Source organism: Phocoena phocoena, chromosome 6 (genome assembly GCF_963924675.1).
Source record: "Phocoena phocoena chromosome 6, mPhoPho1.1, whole genome shotgun sequence".
In the NCBI taxonomy this organism is placed as follows: Eukaryota; Metazoa; Chordata; class Mammalia; order Artiodactyla; family Phocoenidae; genus Phocoena; species Phocoena phocoena.
The window spans coordinates 7996345-8018737 of record NC_089224.1 but is presented as its reverse complement, the minus strand read 5'-3'; the positions used below and the strand labels follow the sequence as shown (position 1 = coordinate 8018737).

The 22393-nt window shown below is 44.8% G+C and overlaps 1 protein-coding gene across 1 annotated transcript in view; it reads left to right on the top strand.

Moving 5' to 3' along the window:
• FDFT1 (farnesyl-diphosphate farnesyltransferase 1) overlaps window positions 1-22393 on the top strand; it is a 43970-nt gene continuing 21577 nt past the window's right edge. The window contains exons 1-5 of the mRNA XM_065878545.1: window positions 1-254; window positions 10811-10908; window positions 11712-11895; window positions 16676-16804; window positions 20769-20960. Of these exons, the coding sequence (XP_065734617.1) occupies window positions 156-254; window positions 10811-10908; window positions 11712-11895; window positions 16676-16804; window positions 20769-20960 (702 nt within the window). The 5' untranslated portion in view covers window positions 1-155. The remainder of the gene's footprint in view (window positions 255-10810; window positions 10909-11711; window positions 11896-16675; window positions 16805-20768; window positions 20961-22393) is intronic.

Below are 22393 nucleotides of genomic sequence, written 5' to 3'. Positions count from 1 at the left end.
GAGGCTAGTTGAAGTTGGTGGTGAAGTGGGCGTGGCGCCGCCGCGCTGGGCCCGCCTCCGCCCCGCCCTCCGACTAATCCTTTGGTTGCGGGTAGGGGCCATTCTGAGGTATCCGCCAGGTGAGCTCCGAGGTCCGACAGTTCGCCGCCGCCGGCATGGAGTTCGTGAAGTGCTTGGGGCACCCCGAGGAGTTCTACAACCTGCTGCGCTTCCAGATGGGGGGCCGGCAGAAGGTGATGCCCAAGATGGACCAGGTGGGCCGAGCATCCCTGCATCCCGGCGGAGCCGGGAGGCTGCGCGCGACCGCCGGTTTCTGGGCCTGGCCGGCAGGGCCCAGAGTCGAGGGCCAGGGTTGCGGCCAAGGGGTGCCAAACGCCTCGGGCTCCCTCCTTCCCTCGGGGGAGCAGCCCCCTGACCCCTGTCAGGCGGCCCCACCCTCCCAGCCTGGTTCCCCTCTCCTTAATCAGATGTCGGGCCCAGCTGCCCTTGGTCTCCTAGGCATCCGCCCCCATCCCCAAGTTGTCTTGCTGCCTAAAATGTTTCTGTTCGTTCACGACATTGGTTTTCAAGTAGTTTTGCTTCATATTGCGTTCTGTCCCTGAGATAGATGTTTTTCTGGGTTCTAATATGTGGGTTACAAAACTGAGACTGCATGGGTAGATTAAGTGGGAGAGGACGTGTGAAAGAATTTTGTGAACGTAATGAACTATGCAAATGTTGTCATGAATACCTTTTCTGGAATGAAACCTTACTCATCCTTCCAGTTTTCAGTTACACCACCTCCATAAGCTTCTCCCCCTTTCCTGCAGTCTGATCAAGCCCTTCTTCCTCAGTGCTCCCTGAGGTTTTTAGAATACTTGTCTACTTTTGCGAGTTCTTATTAATTTTCTCTATATCTGTTGATTAGTTACCCTGTTGGCTGCTTGAAGGCCAGACTTGGTTTTATTTATATTTCATCTTCCTCACTCCTGTACCCTTTGTTAAATGAATGCTTACAAAGGTATTTATTCCAACAGGAAAATCATTAAGTGATTATTGAATAAATAGACACATTCAACTGAATTAGTGGGGTTATATCAAAAGTTCTAAATTCTTTTCCCCAATGGAAGTAACACAAATACCATCCTGTGTTTATACTCTTAGTTGTTGTCCTTTATTAAAACACTTTCGTTTCTTATCAGAAAGAAAAGTTTTCCCTTTGTCTTATAACTCAGAATCCTTCTCATCCTTCAAGGTCTGGCTTCTGTGAATGCCACCTCTGTTGACCATTCAGCAGATATTTATTAAACATCTGTTCCGCTTTAGGCTTTATACTGGGTGCAGAAGGGCAGGATAACATGTATAGACAAATAAGACACTCAAAGAGCTCATTGTCTTGTCAGGTCGATAAAATGTTATAAAATTGTTCATAGAAAGCTTAGGAAGTCACCATAACGAGATGCCTTTTAATGTTATCTGTGACCCTCCCTCGACCATTTTCTCTAGCACTGTTTTACCTTATATCAGTCCCATAGTCTTGTATTGCGGTTATTTGTCTATGGGTTTTATGTTCCCAAAGTACCTTTCAGATTTAAGATTCTATGTTTGATTCTGGACTTTTAAGCTATTTGAAAACAGGAGTCTTGTTTGATGTACCTTTAGTGAATTAATGAACAAAAGGTGGATGCAATGCCCTCAAGATACCTCTAGGTTTTTAAACAAGAGAAACTTAAGTAACTGTGGCAGAATATAGTAAATGCCATAAGGAAATTCACAGAAGGGAAAAATCACCACTGGCTGGGATAGGGGATTCATCTTTTGAGGGATGCCTAAAGGAAATGCAGCCTTAAATTTCTCCTGTGCCTTGATCAATAGATATTTGTTTAATTAGGAGATTTTGGCTAAGAGTTCTTACTTGGCCCTTTCCTGAAATTATTTGCAGATATTTATGTTACTGTATATTTGTGTGTTTTGGGGGGAAGAGAATTCTGTTCACTATTATCAGATGCTTCCAGGGATCTGTGACCCAAAACAGAAAAATAGTCACTGCTTTACAATCCAGGATATACAGTTTCCTGAACACCTCCTGTGACAGGTAATTCACTACCTCTGGAGACTGCCCATCGCCAGACAGTTCTGGTTTTTAGGAGGTGTTATCTTACAGTGAGGGAGGGAGCCTGATTCCTCCAGCTCCATTTTTCTTTATCAAGATTGCTTTGGCTATTCAGGGTCTTTTGTGTTTCCATACAAATTGTGAAATATTTTGTTCTAGTTCTGTGAAAAATGCCAGTGGTAGTTTGATAGGGATTGCATTGAATCTGTTGATTGCTTTGTGTAGTATAGTCATTTTCACAGTGTTGAGTCTTCCAATCCAAGAACATGGTATATCTCTTCATCTGTTTATGTCATCTTTGATTTTTTTCATCAGTGTTCTACAGTTTTCTGAGGACAGGTCTTTTGCCTCCTTAGGTAGGTTTGTTCCTAGGTATTTTATTCTTTTAGTTGCAGTGGTAAATGGGATTGTTTCCTTAACTTCTGTTTCTGTCCTTTCGTTGTTAGTGTATAGGAATGGAAGAGATTTCTGTGTATTTTGTATTCTGCAACTTTACCAGATTCATTGATTTAGCTCTAGTAGTTTTCTGCTTGCATCTTTAGGATTTTCTCTGGATAGTATCATGTCATCTGCAAAGTGACAGTTTTACTTCTTTTCCAATTTGTATCCCTTTTATTTCTTTTTCTTCTCTGATTGCCATGGCTAGGACTTCCAAAACTATGTTGAATAATAGTGGCGAGAGTGGACATCCTTGGCTTGTTCCTGATCTTAGAGGAATTGCTTTCAGTTTTTCACCATTATGAATGATATTTGCTGTGGGTTTGTCATATATGGCCTTTATTATGTTGAGGTAGGTTCCCTCTATGCCCACTTTCTGGAGACTTTTTATCGTAAATGGGTATTGAATTTTGTTGAAAGCTTTTTCTACATCTATTGAGATGATCATATGGTTTTTATTCTTTAATTTATTAATATGGTGTATCACATTAATTGATTTGCATATATTGAAGAATCCTTGCATCCCTGGAATAAATCCCACTTGATCATGGTGTATGATCCTTTTAATCTGTTGTTGGATTCTGTTTGCTAGTATTTTGTTGAGGATTTTTGCATCTATTTTCATCAATGATATTAACCTGTAATTTTCTTTTTTTGTGATATTTTGAACTGGTTTTGGTATCAGGGTGATGGTAGCCTCATAGAATGAGTTTGGGAGGGTTCCACCCTCTGCAATTTTTTTGGAAGAGTTTGAGAAGGATAGGTGTTAGCTCTTCTCTAAATGTTTGTTAGAATTCACCTGTGAAGCCATCTGGTCCTGGAATTTTGTTTGCTGGAAGATTTTTAATCACAGTTTCAATTTCATTACTTGTGATTGGTCTGTTCATATTTTCTATTTCTTCTTGGTTCAGTCTTGAAAGGTTGTACTTTTCTCAGAATTTGTCCATTTCATCCAGGTTGTCCAGTTTATTGGCATATAGTTGCTTGTATAGTCTCTTAAGAGCCTTTGTATTTTTGTGATGTCAGTTGTAAATTCTCCTTTTTCATTTCTAATTTTGCTGATTTGAGTCCTCTCCTTTTTTTTCTTGATAAGTCTGGCTAAAAGTTTATCAATTTTGTTTATCTTCTCAAAGAACCAACTTTTAGTTTTATTGATCTTTGCTATTGTTTTCTTTTTTTCTATTTCATTTATTTCTGCTCTGATCTTTATGATTTCTTTCCTACTACTAACTTTGGGTTTTGTTTGTTCTTTCTCTAGCTGCTTTAGGTATAAGGTTAGGTTGTTTATTTGAGATTTTTCTTGTTTCTTGAGGTAGGATTGTATTGCTATAAACTTCCCTCTTAGAACTGCTTTTCCTGCATCCCATAGGTTTTGGGTTGTCGTGTTTTCATTGTCATTTGTTTCTAGGTATTTTTTTTTATTTCCTCTCTAATTTCTTCAGTGATCTCTTGGTTATTTAGTAGCGTATTGTTTAGCCTCCATGTGTTTGTATTTTTTACAATTTTTTTCCTGTAATTGATTTCTAATCTCATGGCGTTGTGGTTTGAAAAAGATACTTGATACGATTTCAATTTTCTTAAATTTACCAAGGCTTGATTTGTGACCCAAGAGGTGATCTATCCTGGAGAATATTCTGTGAGTACTTGAGAGGAAAGTGTATCCTGCCACTTTAATTATATAAATATCAATTAAGTCTGTTTGGTTCATTGACTTTTTTAGGCAGTCTCACCATGCTGTGGACTTAGAACCATGGTCAGCCCAGATCCCTTCAAGGTCTGTTCTTCCATCTTGATGTCCTCCTGAAAGACTTTTTAAACCTAGATCTTTACCTTTTAGGTAAAGGGTGTCATAATAATGCCTAACATTTATTGTGCTCTTACTGTGTGCCCAGTGCCTCCTAACGTGTATTATTTAAACCTTCCAGTAACCCTGTGAGGAAGCTACTATTATTTTTCCTGTTTTTATAGATGAAAAAAAAGGCACAGAGAGGTTGGTTATTGCCTGAGGTCCCACAGCTGTTCACGGGTGGAGACCGCCTTTGACCCTGGCAGTCTGAGTCCAGAGCTCACTCTCTTGACCCCATCATGCTGCTGGTCATTCAGGTGATGGGCCAGAGAGTCACATTAAGCAGCGGGTCATCCAGATTCAGCTAAAAGCTGAACACGCTTTGTGTGATGGACACAGACTGGAAACTGTGTATCCTCAGTCAGTTCCCAGCCTGATGGAGGGCAGGTGTACAAAAGATACCTAGGAAGTGCCAAGTCATCTTAAGTACATTGAGATTTCAGGAAATTTTAGTGAAGTAGAACTTTTTTACAGTGAAAAGTTTTTAAAAAACACAGAAGTGCTTTGCAAAGTGTAGGGCCTTGAAAAGAGGTATTAGATTTAGATTAGTCAGGGAGGATCCTCTGTGGGGAAAGCCAATGTGAGCCAAGTCATGTAGGTAGGACTAAGCACAGTGTGTGTGGCTGGAATTGAGTGCAAAGTGCAGTGGGTACATGTGGGAGTCCAGGAGCTGAGCTGTATTCCGTGAAGCAGGCAATGGTCAGATGCACCTGTGGCACTATGAAAGCAGTAGTTTTGGAACAGTAGTTTGGCAGGTGAGTGGAATTAGGGGATTAAACTGTGAGAATAATCAAATTAATAACGATAATAGTAATATTAATAGACAGCATTTATTGAGTTCTGTGTTCCAGGCACTGGCGAAGCTCTGGAAGTCTGTTATGTCAGTGTTATCAGTTAGCTTTCGTTGGGTAACCACCCCGAAACGGAGTGGCTTAATTCTGGAGACTGGATGCACAGCAGTGTGACTTAACACTCCTGAAGTGCACGCTCACAGATGGCCAAGATGGTCAATTTCATGTTATGTATATTTTACCACAAGTAAAGAACCAAACTCAGTGATTTAAAATAATAACTGTTACTTAGTTCACAGTTCTCTTGGAGAGCTGGGGAGTCCTGGTCTGGGCCAACTTGAGTGATTTCTACTGGGTTTGCTCAGCTGGCTGGTTGGCATGTGGCTGGACCATCTGATTAGCAGGCTGTAGGCTGGAGCATTGAGGGGAGGCTGAGCCCTGTGTGTCTCATCCAGCAGGCTAGCCTGGGAACTCTCCTCTCTTGACTAGAATCATGCAAACCCCAGTGTGCACACACTCTTCCGCTTTCTGCTTGACTCACAGTTGCTACTGTCTTCTTGGCCAAAAAAAGTCACAAGGGGAGCCCAGATGCGAAGAGGTGGAGATAGACTCCACCTCCTGATGGGAAGAGCCACAAACTTTATGGCCATTTTGTAACTTACCATACTTAGTCGATCTCGACGACAACGCTAAAGTGATAAGTGCTATTGTTACTGCCATTTTACACATTAGGAAACTGGCATAAAGGAGTTGAATTTGGAAGCTCTCGAGTGGTGGTTCCATGATGCCATCCCTGGCCTGTCTGAAGACCTTCATGCTTCCACTCTGGAGGCCACCCAGAATAAAGAGCACAGGCTTTGACTGGTCCCAGAGAGCTGATCACATTCCAGTGCTGTCATGTGTGCACCAGACACTTCACGGGCACACAGCAATTTCTGGCTTCTATCTGCCCTTCCCAATTCTGTTGTGCATTTCCTCCCTCCCTCCCTCCTTCCTATCCTTCCTATATTCATTTAACAAACATCTGGCCGCCGGTTGCATGCTTGATATTGTTCTAGGTGCTGGGATAAAACGGTGAACCAAATAGGTGAAGACCTTGCTTTTGTGAATCGTACATTCTAATAGAGAGAGAAGGGAAAAAAGAGCAAATATACAATATTTCAGGTGGAGAGAAGTACTACAAAGGAAAATGATAGAAGGGCAAGGGAGCTGAGTGTCTTAAAGTCAGGGGACGCAATTTATAGGGTTGTGATTTGGGTCCAGAGACTTCTCTGTGTCACATTTTCTTCTCTATGAAATGAGACTTGGAAAAAATGGTAGCATTGGATACCTCTAGAGAGGCAAATGGGTGGCCACAGTAAGGGGTAGGGGTAAGACTTTTCACAGTATAATCTTTTAAATTTTTTAAAAAGTGAGACCTGGGCTGTTTCCTCTCCTAGCTCTAAGATTTGATGAGCAATGCAGTACAGTATTATTTTGTTAGTTGTAGTTTTCCTGAGCCGTTTTTTACCCCCATGATCCATTTTTTAAAAATAGCTGAGTATACCTCTAGTTAGAGGAAACATAGGAAAAACCATTTTCCTTCACTTAACATTATCTTAGTTTCTCTCTTAGGTAACAAAGAAGCTGGGGGAAAAAGATTACACTTAGCAGACATGGAGGGCTGAGATTATTTCAGTCACAGAAGGATTTGGCTGTAGGAGTTCAGGGTTCCCTAAATTGACTTATCCTGAATTTTTAGGAGCATATCAGTAAATCTGGCATCATACTACCACCTGCAAGTTGTGTGTCATCACTAAGAGAGCACATAATGGAAAAACTCGGTGTTTTGTAATCATGCAGTTCTGGCTTCTATCAAGTCTAAATCCTATTACTTAGACTAATGTCTATGAAGTTTAATCCTGACTCTATTCCTTTTGGTGACTTAACCTCCAGCAACAGGTTCTTCCTCCGTATAATAGAGACAGTGGATCACAATCTGTCAATCACAATTTCCCAACTCCAAAATGGTCTGAAAACAAAGAGGTTTTTAATAAGTCTGGCTCAAGGTCACTTGGCAGTACAATGTGCTCTGATATATGATAAAGTGATCCCACTTAGTATAACTATTCTAAATGTTTTGCTGAGGAAGTGTCGATAATCAGTTACAGGGAGCCATTCCACAATGACAGGCTGTATGTGCATTTCATTGCCTGTCTTCTAAAACACTCCAGATTCTGAATTGTGCTACACATCTGGCCATGAAGACCTTGGGTGGACTGCAGGTCTGTATCATATCATCTTTAAAAGGTTGCGTAATATTTGTATCGTGCTTGGCATGTAGTAGCTGCCCAGTAAGTGGCAGGTATTACTCTTGCTGTTACGTAACTTCATTTCTCAAGTTTGTGAGGTTTTCCCTCCCTTCTCAGGGAGCCTGTGTTACTTAATCTGAATGGAAGGCTGTGGGGAGGGTTGGTTGCCGTCCACTTGTGGAACTATCTTTCAGGTGGAACCCCAGTCGTGGGAGGACAGTCCTGTCCTTCTCACCACTGCACACTCTTACTCTCAATGCTCTTCATCCCTGTTTTCTCTCACTGGAGAGTTCTTGTGAGCACGTTCATCTCAAGACAGCAAAGAAAAACATCAGGAGGCTCTAGGGACAGGCCACAGTAGCTTTAGCTTTTTATTAAAAAAATTTTTTTTTCCATTAGCTCATGGGAAGCAAGCAGTGGAAATGTTTTTAACAGTGGTGTTTTCCATAGTGTGTTTCATAGTTATATCTCCCTGTATCTTCTTGGCAATTTGAGGAAATTATTGTTACAGAATGAGGTATTGACGCAAATAGGTGCCAGGAAAAAAGAATGATGGGGTAAGGAGATGCGAAGTGATTTCGTGACCTCGCTCCAGTGGTTAAGAACCCGCCTGCCAATGCAGGGGACATGGGTTCAAGCCCCGGTCCGGGAAGGTCCCACATGCCGCGGAGCAACTAAGCCCATGCGCCACAACTACTGAGGCTGTGCTCTGGACCCTGTGAGCCACAACTACTGAGTCCACGTGCCACAACTACTGAAGCCCACGCACCTAGAGCCCGTGCTCCGCAACAAGAGAAGCCCCCGCAATAAGAAGCCCGCGCACTGCAACGAAGAGTGGCCCCCGCTCAACGCAACTAGTGAAAGCCTGCGAGCAGCAACGAAGAGCCAACGCAGCCAAAAATAAAATAAATAAATTTATATTAAAAAAAAAAGACAAGGATGACTGCTTTAAAAAAAGAAGAGTGGAGAAGGTGTGTTGGAAAGGAGGGGGCGTCCTTCAAGATTGTTGCTCTTCAGAACGAGTGCGACGATCCTTTTTTTTTTAATATATAAATTTATTTATTTATATTTATTTTTGGCTGTGTTGGGTCTTCGTTGCTTTGCGCGGGCTTTCTCCATTTGCAGCGAGCAGGGGCTGCTCTTCGTTGCGGTGCGCGGGCTTCTCATTGCGGTGGCTTCTCTTGTTGCAGAGCACGGGCTCTAGGCATGGGGGCTTCAGTAGTTGTGGTGCATGGCCTCAGTAGTTGTGGCTTGCAGGCTCAGTAGTTGTGGCGCACGGGCTTAGCTGCTCCGTGGCATGTGGGATCTTCCTGGACCAGAGCTCGAACCTGTGTCCCCTGCATTAGCAGGTGGATTCTTAACCACTGCGCCACCAGGGAAGTCCCAATGTGTGATGCACCTTTGACATCAGCCCCCAAACCCTTAGTTGTATCCGGGGATTAAAACATTTGGCAGTGCAGTGAAAGGAATCATTGTGGCCTGGTAACAACAGTTGTATGTGAAGAGCTGGCTTAGAGCTCAGAAAAGAGCTGTTATTCTGTTCCTTCTATTTATTGTGAAGTCTTGCCTCTCCACATTTTGATAGGGAAGGAGTTGGTGAATTGTTTTTAAATACTCTTTGAACTTATTCATTTACTCATCAGACCTTCACTGAGTATTTTTATATGCCAGACTGTATGTACGAAATGATTTTACTAATATATGGTGCTTAGTAAATGTTAATTTTTACTAATTTTTTAAATTGAACTTGGCAATAATTTCTTATGGTTATGTGATTTAAAAAGAAAAGCTTTATTCTCTTGACAGAAGAACATGTATCCATGGTAGGAAATAAACACATATGAAAAGAAGATAGTTCACCTGGACCCCAGCAGGGTCCCAAGGTTCACTGTTGACATTCCCAAGTGACTATGGGATTTCCATATACATACATATATATATATGTATATATACACATATATGTATATGTGTGTACATATATTTATTTTAAACCATCCCCCCTGTTGTTAGATATTGCAAATGTTTCCTGTTTCTCTCTTAAAAAGAGAGTGGGGGAGACTTGGGGGGGTGGTATATGGGGACTCTGTATTTTCCACTCAATTTTCTCTGAACCTAAAACTGTTCTAAAATATAAAGTCTCCATAAAAAAATATACAAAACAGCGAGCAATTCTTTCTGATATGCTTGCATATCAGAACATGGCTTTTTTTTTTTTTCTGGAAAAAGTTTTTGTCTTCCTTAGGGAAGAGTAAATAAGGTTCGTAAAGATCGTTACAGCTCACTGATTTGAAAGGGAAAGATGATTAGAAATCTTAAAAGGAATAGCTAGCTTTCCAGAGGATAATAGAGGTTTAACAGGTGTTAAAGGAAAACCAGAACTGGACAGTAGTTAAAGGGGTAAAATCAGATTTCATTCAGAAAAGCAATTGCAATAGAGGAAAGAGACCTCAGTATAGAACCGGGCTCGGTTCCGAATACAACAAGGAGCAGAGTGTGGGTGTGGGTGGATGGAAAAGTACTAAAAGGAAATCTCTGGGGTAAGGGGCATTCTGCTGAAACGACCTACCGGGATTCTTGCTGGAGGCAGGTTAGGGCGCTGGGATGGTGGGGGAAGAGGAACGGGTCAGATGGTGCGGGTGATCATGGGTGATCATACATGACGGATGAGGGATTCTGGCTAAACCAATTTAGCAGAGTTCTTGCTAAAGCTGAGCGACGCAAAAGATAAACATAGAAGTACAAAGGTGGAGGATTCAGGAGCCTGACTAAAGTTTGGCCGAGGAGAGATTCGGGTTCCGTCAACAGCCTGCGGGTTCTGGGGAGAAGGGGAACAAGGTGAGGAAGGCGCGGGTTGTGAGCCGTAGGCCGCGGGGTGGGGCTCGCATCTGGGCAGGGTGGGCGGGGCTGGCCGCGGGGCGTGTGGGGCGGCGCTCGGCTCGCACGTGGGCGGGCGGGACGGCGGACGCCAGCTCACTGCTCCGCCGCCCCAAGCCTATTGCGGTGGAGCAAGAGCCGGTCCCGCCCTTCGTTGGGCGCCCCTCCGCTCTTCTCGGGTCTATGGAGGAAAAACGGCGTTGGTCTCGCGGTTCCCATGGCCGCAGTCGCCTGCGGCACCAAGGCCATGTCCCTTTTCAAGCGGACCTTGGTGCTGAGCCCCGGCGCGGCGCCCAGGGGCGCGGGCACTCCCCCGCGCGGCTGCCCTTTGCCCCCCGCCGCTTGGCCCTCCAAGGACCGGCCGCGGGGAGAGGGCGTGTGCGGCCGGCTGCGGAGCCCCGCGGTAGCCGGCCGCCCGCCCCAGCCCCACTCCAGCCCCTCCGCGTCTCCCACCGCCGTGTGTCTCCTCTGCCCGCAGGACTCGCTCAGCAGCAGCTTGAAAACTTGTTACAAGTACTTGAATCAGACCAGTCGCAGTTTCGCAGCTGTTATCCAGGCGCTGGATGGGGAAATGCGGTGAGTGGCGCAGGGAGCTCTTTGTGACCTGGGGGAAGAAAACTGCCACGGGCCATTCGAAGCCACTTTTTGACACGGCCCCTCGCGTTGCTGTCGCCGTGCTTGTGGCGTACCCTGAACAGGCCCCGGTGGGTGAAGGAAATGTTCGGGGTTGAAACACGCCTGTGTTTACTTTAGAATGCCCTTCCAGGCACCTGGCCATCTCATAGCTTCCCTGCAGGCCCAGCTCTTTCAGGGAGGGGGAGGGGATGTTTATTAACTTTTTTTAGTGCTGGCAGCTGGACCTGTCTCTAAGCGGCTCATGCATTTTCCTTGGCTTCACTTATGCTACTTTGCATTTCTAGTATATTGGGTTAATTCTTCTGAAGTTGCCTCTGTGCAGATTGTGTACATGACTTAGCCGTTAGGTATGATAGTATTGATAGTGAGAAGTTACTGTGTCTTTTGACTTTATTTTATCTACAAAATAATAGTTCCAAATGGTCTGCTGGTCTTTCTACAGTTGTGCTGCATTAGTTAAATGTTTACTCATTGTGGGAGGAGTAGTGACGTCCAGCTGGCAGGTTCTTTCTTTCTTTCTTTATTTTTATAAATAAACTACAGAAGTCCATTGCTCCCACCTAAGAAAGAGAAGCCAAGAAGTTGCATTAAGTACGAAAAGTTTTGGATATCCTTTCATAGTTCTGTAGAGTTAAGGGTGTAGGAGGGTTTAGAAAACGGCCCAGCAAAAATGAGATGTGATTTTAAAACAAATATCTTTGAATGTTTGTTCCAATGTATTGATAGTTATTCCTTTCTTACAGCCATGCAGTATGCATATTTTATCTGGTTCTCCGAGCGCTGGACACTCTGGAAGATGACATGACCATCAGTATAGAAAGAAAGGTCCCCCTGTTACACAACTTCCACTCGTACCTTTATGAGCCCGACTGGCGGTTCACGGAGAGCAAGGAGAAGGACCGACAAGTCCTGGAGGACTTTCCAACGGTAGCGGGACTAACGGGATGCCGTCGTGCGCATGATTGGTGGGGTGGCCGTCAGCTGGCCCGTGTGCCTGGCGGGAACCGCAAAACCAGCGGTCTCAGGGCAGTGTAGCATAATGTGGCAATGGTGCGTCTCAAGCCAGACTGCCTGGGTTGGCGGCCCCATGCTCCCACTCATTAACTGGTGCTGCGTTACATAGCCTGCCTGTGCCTCTGTTTCTTCATCGGTGAGACAGAGAATAATGGTGCCTGCCTCCCAGTGTGGTTGTGAGGATGGAAAGAGTTAACGTAGGTGGAGCTCTTAGGTGTTAGCTGCTACTGTCATCACCAGGATGTTGTTGGGAAGTCCAGCCTTCCTTCCTGTGGAAAGAGTACTCCAGTGCCAGTGTCGTGAAAGATGGGTTCTCCAGCCAGTGCACCCGAGAACGCGGCCTAGGTGTGTCGCGCTGCTGGCCTCTGGGGCACCCTGAACCTGGTGGCGTGCTGTGCAGCTGCAGCTCACGATGGGCGGCAGCTGTGGGGTAGGGCGCGGGCTCTTCGCAGCTGAGCTGAGGACTGAAGCAGGATGATCTCTGCCACCCGCAGCTGTGTGAGCCTGGACACACCCCTTAACTTCCTTGTGCCTCAGTTTCCTGATTTGTGAAGTTAGAGCTGCGAGGCCTGAATGAGTTCATACACGTAGAGTACTTAGAATAGTGTTCTATAAATATTGGGTATTTAGTCCACTCAGTTGGAGTAAAGTGGGTTCTAATTAAAATCTTGAGCTTTAGAAGATCCCACAAATTCCGGTTGCCGAGGGTTAGCTGTACGGTGAGTGGGTTTGGGGCGAGGGCCTCCCTCACACAGCACTGCTCTCAGATAGGGGCAAGAAGGGCCCTTCCCCCTTCCCTCACTTATTTATTTCTCTTAAGTCCATCTTTTTTTTTTTTTTTTTTTTTGGCCGCGCAGTATGGCATGTGGGATCTTAGTTCCCCAACCAGGGTTCGAACCTGTGACCCCCGCATTGGGAGCCCAGAGTCGTAACCACTGGACCGCCAGGGAAGTCCCTTCCTGCCCCTCACTTTAGAGGGCCCCCCTCTGGGCCTTCTCACCCTCAAGGGGGGCCGTGGGAGCGTGACTGCCCCAAGCTTGTGCAGCTCCCCTTGTAGACCATCTTCTGGGGGTCTGGGGTTGCGTGCCCCTAATTCGCTGAGACACCCCCCACACACACCGGCTTGCAGTCCGTTTCCTGGGGCCCATTTCCTCCAGGGTGTACTGTGCACCAGTGACCGTGACCTTTGGCCTGAGGGTGGCTCTTCAGGAGGGTCGTGGGTGAAGCTTGACCCTGCTGTCTGGGGTGTCCTTACACACGAGTGTGAGATTCCTCCTCCTGGCAGTCTCTGCACTATTTAATTTTGGAACAGAAGCCTGAGGGGCCAAGAACTGTAAATTCACACCCGAGTCCTCCAGGTGGTTGTGAAGGTATGTTTGTCAGGGTGGGAGAAGAGAACATACTGCACTTGGTAAGTTACTAGCTCGCTTGATGGTTTAAGATTTTGAGCCATATGGCGTGTGGCCACCGTTGTGCTCTTGCCCCGGGCCCGGTGGAAGGTGGGGCTGAGCCCCCACGGGGCCTCCTAACCGAGTGAAGCGGCTGAAGCCTTCCTCTGGTCAGCATTGACATGGCACCTGGGGCTGTAATAAGGTTTCAGTGCTCATTAGTTGATACCAAGCTTTCTAGAACACTCATTGTATATTATGGGTTAAATTAGAGTACATCTTTTTCACCTGGTACTAGTGGAGACTGGTAGTCTTTGAGATCTACCTCCAACCACAGCTTGAGAAATAAGAAAGGGCTACTTTTAAATGATAATGGCAATAATAGCGTACATTTATTGAGCTATGAGTTACAAAATGTATTTCATTATTGGTTTATCATTTGTTTTATTTAATATTAATATAGTTTTAACATGTAATGGATGTGATACTCTGTTAACCACGTGTGTATAGATAAGGAAACTGAGACATAGAGATTTAAGCCCCTTGCCTCAAATCACCTGTGAAGTTAAGTGGCAGAACCAGGATTCAAACACAAAAGGCCTACATCCAGAACCCTTGTGCTTAATCCCTGGCACACTCTACTGCCCCTTTAAAAAATGGTTAAAAATGAAAATTTTGCATATAGGTGAAGGTAGCATCACCCAGTGTTTTGGTGGTTTTTTTTTTTTTTCTTTGGCTGTGTTGGCTCTTCATTGCTGCGTGCGGGCTTTCTCTAGTTGTGGCGAGCAGGGGCTACTCTTTGTTGCTGTGTGCGGGCTTCTCACTGTGGTGGCTTCTCTTGTGGAGCACAGGCTCTAGGCACACGGGCTTCAGTAGTTGTGGCTTGCAGGCTCTAGAGCACAGGCTCAGTAGTTGTGGCACATGGGCTTAGTGGCAGTTCTTTTAATATTAGGAATATTAATTCTTTATCTGCAGTGTAAATTCCAAATATTTTTTCCACCTTTTCACCTGCCTCTTTTCACCTTAAAAGCACTTGGTTCTAGGAAACCATTAAAAAAATTTTTTTTCTTTTAAATAAGTAAGTAAATTTATTTATTTACTTCTGGCTGCGTTGGGTCTTCATTGCTGTGCGTGGGCTTTCTCTAGTTGTGGCGAGCAGGGGCTACTCTCCATTGCTGTGCGCGGGCTTCTCATTGCGGTGGCTTCTCTTGTTGAGGAGCATGGGCTCTAGGCACACGGGCTTCAGTAGTTGTGACTTGTGGGCTCTGGAGCGCAGGCTCAGTAGTTGTGGTGCACAGGCTTAGTTGCTCTGTGGCATGTGGGATCTTCCCGGACCAGGGCTCTAACCCGTGTCCCCTGCACTGGCAGGTGGATTCTTATCCACTGTGCCACCAGGGAAGCCCCACCCAGTGTTTTGATCATAACACCCCAAGGTTTATAATCAGGGAGATTTCTGTGTACATGCTCCCCTTGCCCCTGCTTCGGGGCTGGCCTTTCTCCATTGTACCAGTGGACTCCCCGTGGTGTCCTTCCTTCTCGTACTTGGAATCACTAGAGAGTGACCCCGGGACCTAGAAGTGTACTATAGCTGGGAAACAGAATTCCCTGGAGGGACAAGGAAAAGCCGCTCCTGGCTGACCTCGCGGGCAGAGCTGCCTGGGGGAGTCGGGCCCCTCCCTCCCCACCCTCCCTCAGGTTTCTGGGAAAACCTAGAGCTCTTCGTGGTCACTCCTCCCTAGATATTTTTGTTTTCATGTTTTGAATTATATAATGATGTAGTAAGTACCAAGGAATTGAAGTTGGTTCACATCCAGCAGTGAAGTGTTTATTTTGGAGCCTTTGTTTTCAAGCCTAAGCTGCTCCTCCCCCAGCTCGCTGGCCTTTCCCCTCTTATAAATAGAACTGACCCAGCCTGGGATCTGTTGAAAGACCAGGTCCTTGGGAGATTGAGGGATTCAAATGACCTTTGGTAGAGCTGTTCGTTTGCTTCAGTCCACGTGGGAATTACCTTTTGGCTCTGTCTTGGAACAGCTGTTCTGTAGAGAAGAGTTCTAGAGAGATCAGTTTGGTTTTATGGAATTTGGGGGTTTAACAGTTTATGTTCATCAGAATAATCCTAAAGGATCTTAGGCTTCTGAACCCCTTCAGTGCCCTGCAACCCTCTAGGTTTCTCTCAGGGCCTTAAATTTAGGTGTTCCTTGAGGGAGTTTTTCTAACCTTTCTGTAAACATAGACCAGGTATTTCTCACACTTCGGAAGCTTAGCAAAGTGTATTCACTGTTTTCAGTATTGTGTGTTAATAGCATGTTATTTGAGAAGTTTCATGGTGTTTCATTGGGTTGGCTAAAAAGTTCATTCTGGTTTTTCTGTAAGATGGGATGAAAACCCGAACGAACTTTTTGCCCAATCCAGTATATTCTGTTTTGATAACCTACAGACACTTCTTTGAACTTAAGATACTTGTACAGTAGCAGTGACTTTTAAGAACATCAATAGTACTTTTCGACATTAAAGCTTGGGCTATGAAAAATAAATGTTGGATAGCCTGCTGCAGATTGAACTAAACTGAGTTGTTTAAGGAATTAGAAAGTGTAGCCTTGTAGTAGGGAGACACTGTAGCTTCATGGTATGAATTCGGGAACTGAGGATAGACAGTGGTTGGCTGGTCTCCTTGCTAGAACATAAGCTCTGGAGGCGGAGTTTCTGGTCATCTCCCGGCTGTGCATTCCCAGTGCCCACAACAGTGCTTGTTGCATAGGAAGTGGCCAAGACATGTTTGCACAAATGAATCTTCATTATCATGAGGCTTGTCTGAAAATGAGGCATTCTTCCTAAAATTCTTACACGTATGTCCAGTTTTATGTTGAATTATCTCATTGCTCATTAGGTGGGAAGATGAGCGTATAATAAGACTATGAATCTTCTTTTTTTCTTCGGGGGGGGGCCTTGCCCCAAGGCTTGTGGGATCTTAGTTCCCTGACCAGGGGTTGAACCTGGGCCCTCAGCAGTGAGAGCTCAGAGTCCTAACCCCTGGACCTCCAGGGAATTCCCTGAATCTTCTTTTGAGTCTAGAAACTTTAGCATTTCTGTACCCTTCTATTTTAATATTTATGAAATTTGCCGAACTTATTCTATATGTAGAAAGCTAGCATAACCTAGATGTTAGACTTATAGCTGGATCATTTGGGAGTCTTCCCTAATGGCGTTCTGTTGTTGCTTTGCTTTATGATCTGTAGGTACCCTGTTGGTTCCCAGTTTTAATACGTATTTCATATTTTCTGTTTTTTTTATGACCTCCATTTCAGATCTCCCTGGAGTTTCGAAATCTGGCTGAGAAATACCAAACAGTGATTGTTGACATTTGCCGGAAGATGGGATTTGGGATGGCAGAGTTTTTGGATAAGCGTGTGATGTCTGAACGGGAGTGGGACAAGGTTAGTGTCCCTGTGGAGCGTTGTGGGTGTGAGTGGCACTGATGAACTGGCAGTGCTCACCATGACATTCGGGCCGAGGGACAAGGGGTGGTTTCACAGCCCAGCTGTAATGTCTCCACATAAACACTTAATAGGGGCTTATGTGTCGTCATACCTGGAATAATCGTTGCTCTGGGGAGTTTTTCGTCAAGTTAGGCCAGGGGCCCCCAACCCCTGGGCCGTGGACCGGTACAGGTCCACAGGCTGTTAGGAACCGGGCCGCACAGCAGGAGGTGCGCGGTGGGCGAGCGAGCGAAGCTTCATCTGCTGCTCCCCATCGCTCGCATTAGCCATCCACCATACCCCCACTCTGTCCGTGGAAAAGCTGTCTTCCACGAAACTGGTCCCTGGTGCCAAATAGGTTGGGGACCACTGAGTTAGGCCAAAGCAGATATAACTCGTCCCAGAGGTGCAAACATTAAGCTGATGAAAGTGTCTCTGACTTGCTGTGAAATTTGAGGTTAATGACCAAATTATTGCATGTAATATAGAGACATCAATAGTTTTCACATCTTAAAATGTGTCTTCTATGTTTTTTTCCTTTACTGAGCACGCGTGTGTGTTTCTGAGTCATTTCCAGTTCCTTCATAACACAAGCTTAGTTTTTTTTAAAATGAAATTTGGGTTTCTTTTCGTGTTTTTTTTTTTTTTTTTTTTTTTTTTTTTGCGGTACGCGGGCCTCTCACTGTTGTGGCCTCTCCCGTCGCGGACAGGCTCCGGACGCGCAGGCTCAGCGGCCATGGCTCACGGGCCTAGCCGCTCCGCGGCATGTGGGATCTTCCCGGACCATGGCATGAACCCACGTCCCCTGCATCGGCAGGCGAACTCTCAACCACCGCGCCACCAGGGAAGCCCCTGTTTTCGTTTTCAACATTTCTTTATTTAGGCTGTGCTGGGTCTTACTTGCGGCATGCTGGGTCTTTAGTTGTGGCATGCGGGATCTAGTTCCTCAACCAGGGATTGAGCTCAAGCCCCTTGCATTGGGAGTGCAGAGTCTTAGCCACTGGACCACCAGGGAGTCCCCACGAGCTTACTTTTAAATTCAGGGCCACCTTGGCCCCATTTACTTAGGAATAGGTATCAGACTGTTAAATTGTATTCTGTGTCTGTTTCCTCAGAAACGAAACGGTTCACGAGGATCCCAAGGCACTAACTTGGATCATAGTTGGATTACGCTGAGGAGTGAGTGCCTTTCTAATACCCACTCCTCCTTCCCCATCATCTTTTCATAGAAATAAGATGATGCGAGAGGTTCCAGGTTTCTTGACGTCCACCTACCTCTTTTTATGGTGCTTGTAGATGCACATACATGGAGGTACACAAAGGAGCCCCTGGGGGGCCCCGGTTGTCTTCCTCTAGGGACAGAGCAGCTGGAAAGGGCTGTGAGAGCAGATGATGTGGCAGATACAATTATACTGGCTTTCATTTGGCCAGAGGTTATCCCTGACCAGCAGCTGTGCAGGATGTTGGCCAGGGGTTGGGGAGAGCTTGCTTCTGTGGACAAAGTGACGTAATTGACTACGGGGACTAAACTTGACTCAAAATACAAGATAGGAGGGGAGGGAGTCTTGCCCATTTCCCATAGGAATGGCCTCTGTGAGACTTACTCATCACCTCGATGGAAGCAGAGACATTTTCAACGTCTAAACTGCGTACATATTTTGTGTCTCTAATAGTGTTTAGGTTAGGATCCCAAAAGAGATGCTACTGCATATTCATCAAGTGAGTGTAGGTCCAAGGTCTGGCCTCCTCATTTTTCACGACTCAAAACTTGATGACAGCATCTTTGGAACTGGTGGTTTATGCTCCACAAGTTAGTGTGAGTGTGGCTGCTGCTAGGATATCAGTTTATGAATTTAAAGTTAAAGCTGAAACTCCTGGCCACGAACCAGCGCTGCTTATCAGCACAGTAACTTCCTCTTCTGCCATGCAGATCTATTCAGGAAACTTAATTATAGGCTGTTGAGTAGAAGTTCTGATCAGATAAAACCGAATACTTGTAAATATTTTTCTTTTCCTTCAACTTTAGAGGAAAATGAATACCTCCATTCTAGTATTTCTACCCAAAGAACTGTTATCTTAACATAAAATATACTTTTCCTTGGACAGCAATATGGATGTTGTAATGTAATATGTAATGTTTTTTATTAATTTCTAATAAGTCTTTTAAAAATTTCTTGTAGTTGTCCACAGCTTCTTTCTCTCTGATTTCAGCATATCTTTACTCTTTCCAGATCCTTCCTCTCCTGGAACATATTTCAAGTGCTTTTTCTACCACTTCATCGTACCCCTTGATTAGTCTGTGACTTTGTATTACTTTCTTTTTTTTAAAAAATTAATTAATTTTTGGCTGTGTTGGGTCATCGTTGCTGCGTGTGGGCTTTCTCTAGTTGCGGCGAGCGGGGGCTACTCTTCATTGTGGTGCGTGGGCTTCTCATTGCGGTGGCTTCTCTTGTTGCAGAGCACGGGCTCTAGGCGTACGGGCTTCAGTAGCCATAGCACGCGGGCTCAGTGGTTGTGGTGCATGGGCTTAGTTGCTCCGTGGCGTGTGCATCTTCCCAGACCAGGGCTCGAACCCTTGTCCCCTGCATTGGAAGGCGGATTCTTAACCACTGCACCACCAGGGAAGCCCTGTATTACTTTAAACCAGAGATACTCTCTACTCTGGTCTTCCCCTAACTCTGCTGCAGAGGGTACCTTCTTTAACTCCTCTTCACTTCTTAAGTTGTCTAGTGGACATTCATTTTATAAACGTATTGCTTTAAGTAATACAATATTGTAAATCAACTATATTTCAATTTAAAAACAAAGAGTATTCCATTGAGTTGTCTTGGAATACTCTTCTCCGGGGAGGACAGCTTTGACAAAGCACTTGTACAGAAAAAAACGTCTTTGACAATTAAGACTTACATTCACTCAGACTTCATTTGAGAGAAAGGCAGAGTTTTAGCAAAGTTGTTCAACCCTGCCTCTGAAGCCATATGGCTTGGCTGAGAATCCCTGGCCTCTGACGCGCCAGATGAGTGATCTTGTGCAAGTTAAGTGACGTCTCTGTGCCTCAGTTTCTGCATCTGCACAATGGTGATAATTAGTGAATGTGCCCCAGAAGATGTTTGTGAGGACCGAATATGCAGCATGCTTAAAACACGTCACTGAGGACTTCCCTGGTGGTCCAGTGGGTAAGACTCCGCGCTCCCACTGCAAGGGACCTGGGCTCGAACTCTGGTAAGGAGCTAGATCCCACATGCATGCTGCAACTAAGAAATCTGCATGCCTCAACCAAAGATCTTGCATGCCACAACTGAAGATCCCGAGTGTTGCAGCTAAGACCCAGCACAGCCTAAATAAATAAATTTAAAAATTTTTTTAAAAATGAGTGAAAAACTTAGGAAAGTATATTTTAAAAATAAATAAAACACATCCTTGTTATGTAAAAAAACAAAGTAGTACCACTACGTTCTTTTACTTAATGAGGATTCTGAGACACTGCAAGATCTTAAAATGTCTTCAAGATTAAATTCTACTTAGTATTCTAGTTTCTGTTAGAATATTCCTTATTCCCTCAAGGCCTTCACTCCCAATTTGGGATATCAAAAAGTTTACTAGTTTATTTTTTCAATAACCTTTTATTCTAGAAGCAGTGCATGTGCATTGTACAGATATAGAAAATACAGTAAAAAATAAAATAAAAAAACCAGAAACATCACATGAGCCAGAGATCACTTTTGTTAAGTCTTTTGTGCACATCCTTCTTGGAATGTTTTTTACTCTTTACATGTACATAGTGTATAATGTGGTTTTTTTAAGCAAAATGAGATCTTTTACATTCTTTTTGGAACCTGGTTTTTTATAGCTAATGATCTGTAGCATTTCTGTTTTAGTAAAAGTTTCATTATTAAAGTACTTTAAAAATCATCTTTTACAGTACTGTCACTATGTTGCTGGGCTGGTGGGAATTGGCCTTTCTCGTCTGTTCTCGGCCTCAGAGTTAGAAGATCCCTTAATTGGTGAAGACACAGAGCTTGCCAACTCTATGGGCCTGTTTCTGCAGAAAACAAACATCATCCGTGATTATCTGGAAGACCAGCGAGAAGGAAGAGAGTTTTGGCCTCAAGAGGTAATAGGTTCAGGGGATTTGGGGAGAAATAATTTTGAATGCTCTCTGACAACAAAACATTAAACCCTTTTGGTTGCAAGTGATAGAAACACAAATCAAGCTCCCTTAGACAGCATAGGAGACGGTGTAGACTAGGTTAGGATTTAGTTTGCTTCAGGGGGACGGGCTGCATCCAGGGATTCAGACTATGTAATAAGGCTTTGTCCCCTTTCTACCTCTTGGACAGGCTTTGTCCAGTGGTGGGTATAACGTCCCATGACTCACTCATAGGCTTGGTTCCTATGCCCATCCCTTAATCAGTTAGTAGCCAGAGCGTTGAGCACTCAGTCTAGACCTGGAATATGTCTGCCCACACGTGTAGAATGGATTTCCTCCAAGAAAGAAGGACTCGGTGGCAAGAAGGGGCACCAGACGGGCACCCACTACAGATGTTCATTATCAGAGACAAGAGTGGATCTTTGACTTAATTTAAAATGGACAGGGAAAGGAAGGGCTTTGACATTGATTTTATTCAGAAGGAAAGCTAGGAAATCTTATGACTATCTCCTGATTTTACTCCAGCATTTACCTTTTGTTTTAATCCATCAAATGGTATCCTAGGGACTTCCCTGGTGGTGCAGTGGTTAAGAATCCGCCTGCCAGTGCAGGGGACACGGGTTTGAGCCCTGGTCTGGGAAGATCCCACATGCCGCGGAGCAACTAAGCCCATGCGCCACAACTACTGAGCCTGCGCTCTAGAGCCCGTGCTCCTCAACAAGAGAAGCCACTGCAATGAGAAGCCCACGCACCGCAGCCAAGAGTAGCCCCCGCTCTCTGCAACTAGAGAAAGCCCACGCACAGCAATGAAGACCCAATGCAGCCAAAAATAAATAAATAAATTTATTTTTTTAAAAAAATAAAGATAAAAAAACGGTTTCTTAGAACCAAGCGCTTTTAAGGTGAAAAAAGGCAGGTGAGAAGGTGGAAAAGGTATTTGGAATTTATACTGCAGATAAAGAGTTAATATTCCTAATATTAAAAGAACTGCCAAAAGTTAAGTAAAAGACCAACTGCACAGAAAAAATGGGTAAAGGGATAAGAACAGGTAGTTCACAGAAAGAAAGATGGAAATGATCCTTAAATATCTGGGAAGGCGATCAACCTTACTCCTGATAGGTGAAATTCACATTAAACCTCCCCTGACCTCAGACATCATAGGTTTTCAAGCCTCCCAGGTGACTGTGGTGTGCAGCGAGGTCGAGAAACAGCTCTTGACAACCCCTCCTTTGACACCAAGGCTCAGAGAAGGGAAGGGGCTTGTCTCAGGACTCCCAGAAGGGGAGCTTCTGTCTCCTGGGTCTCAGCCCGGTGCCTGTCCAGGAAACCACACCGCCTTTCAGACGAGGCTCTGCATCCCTGCAGGTGCCTCACTGCCCACTCTTCTGTAAAATAGA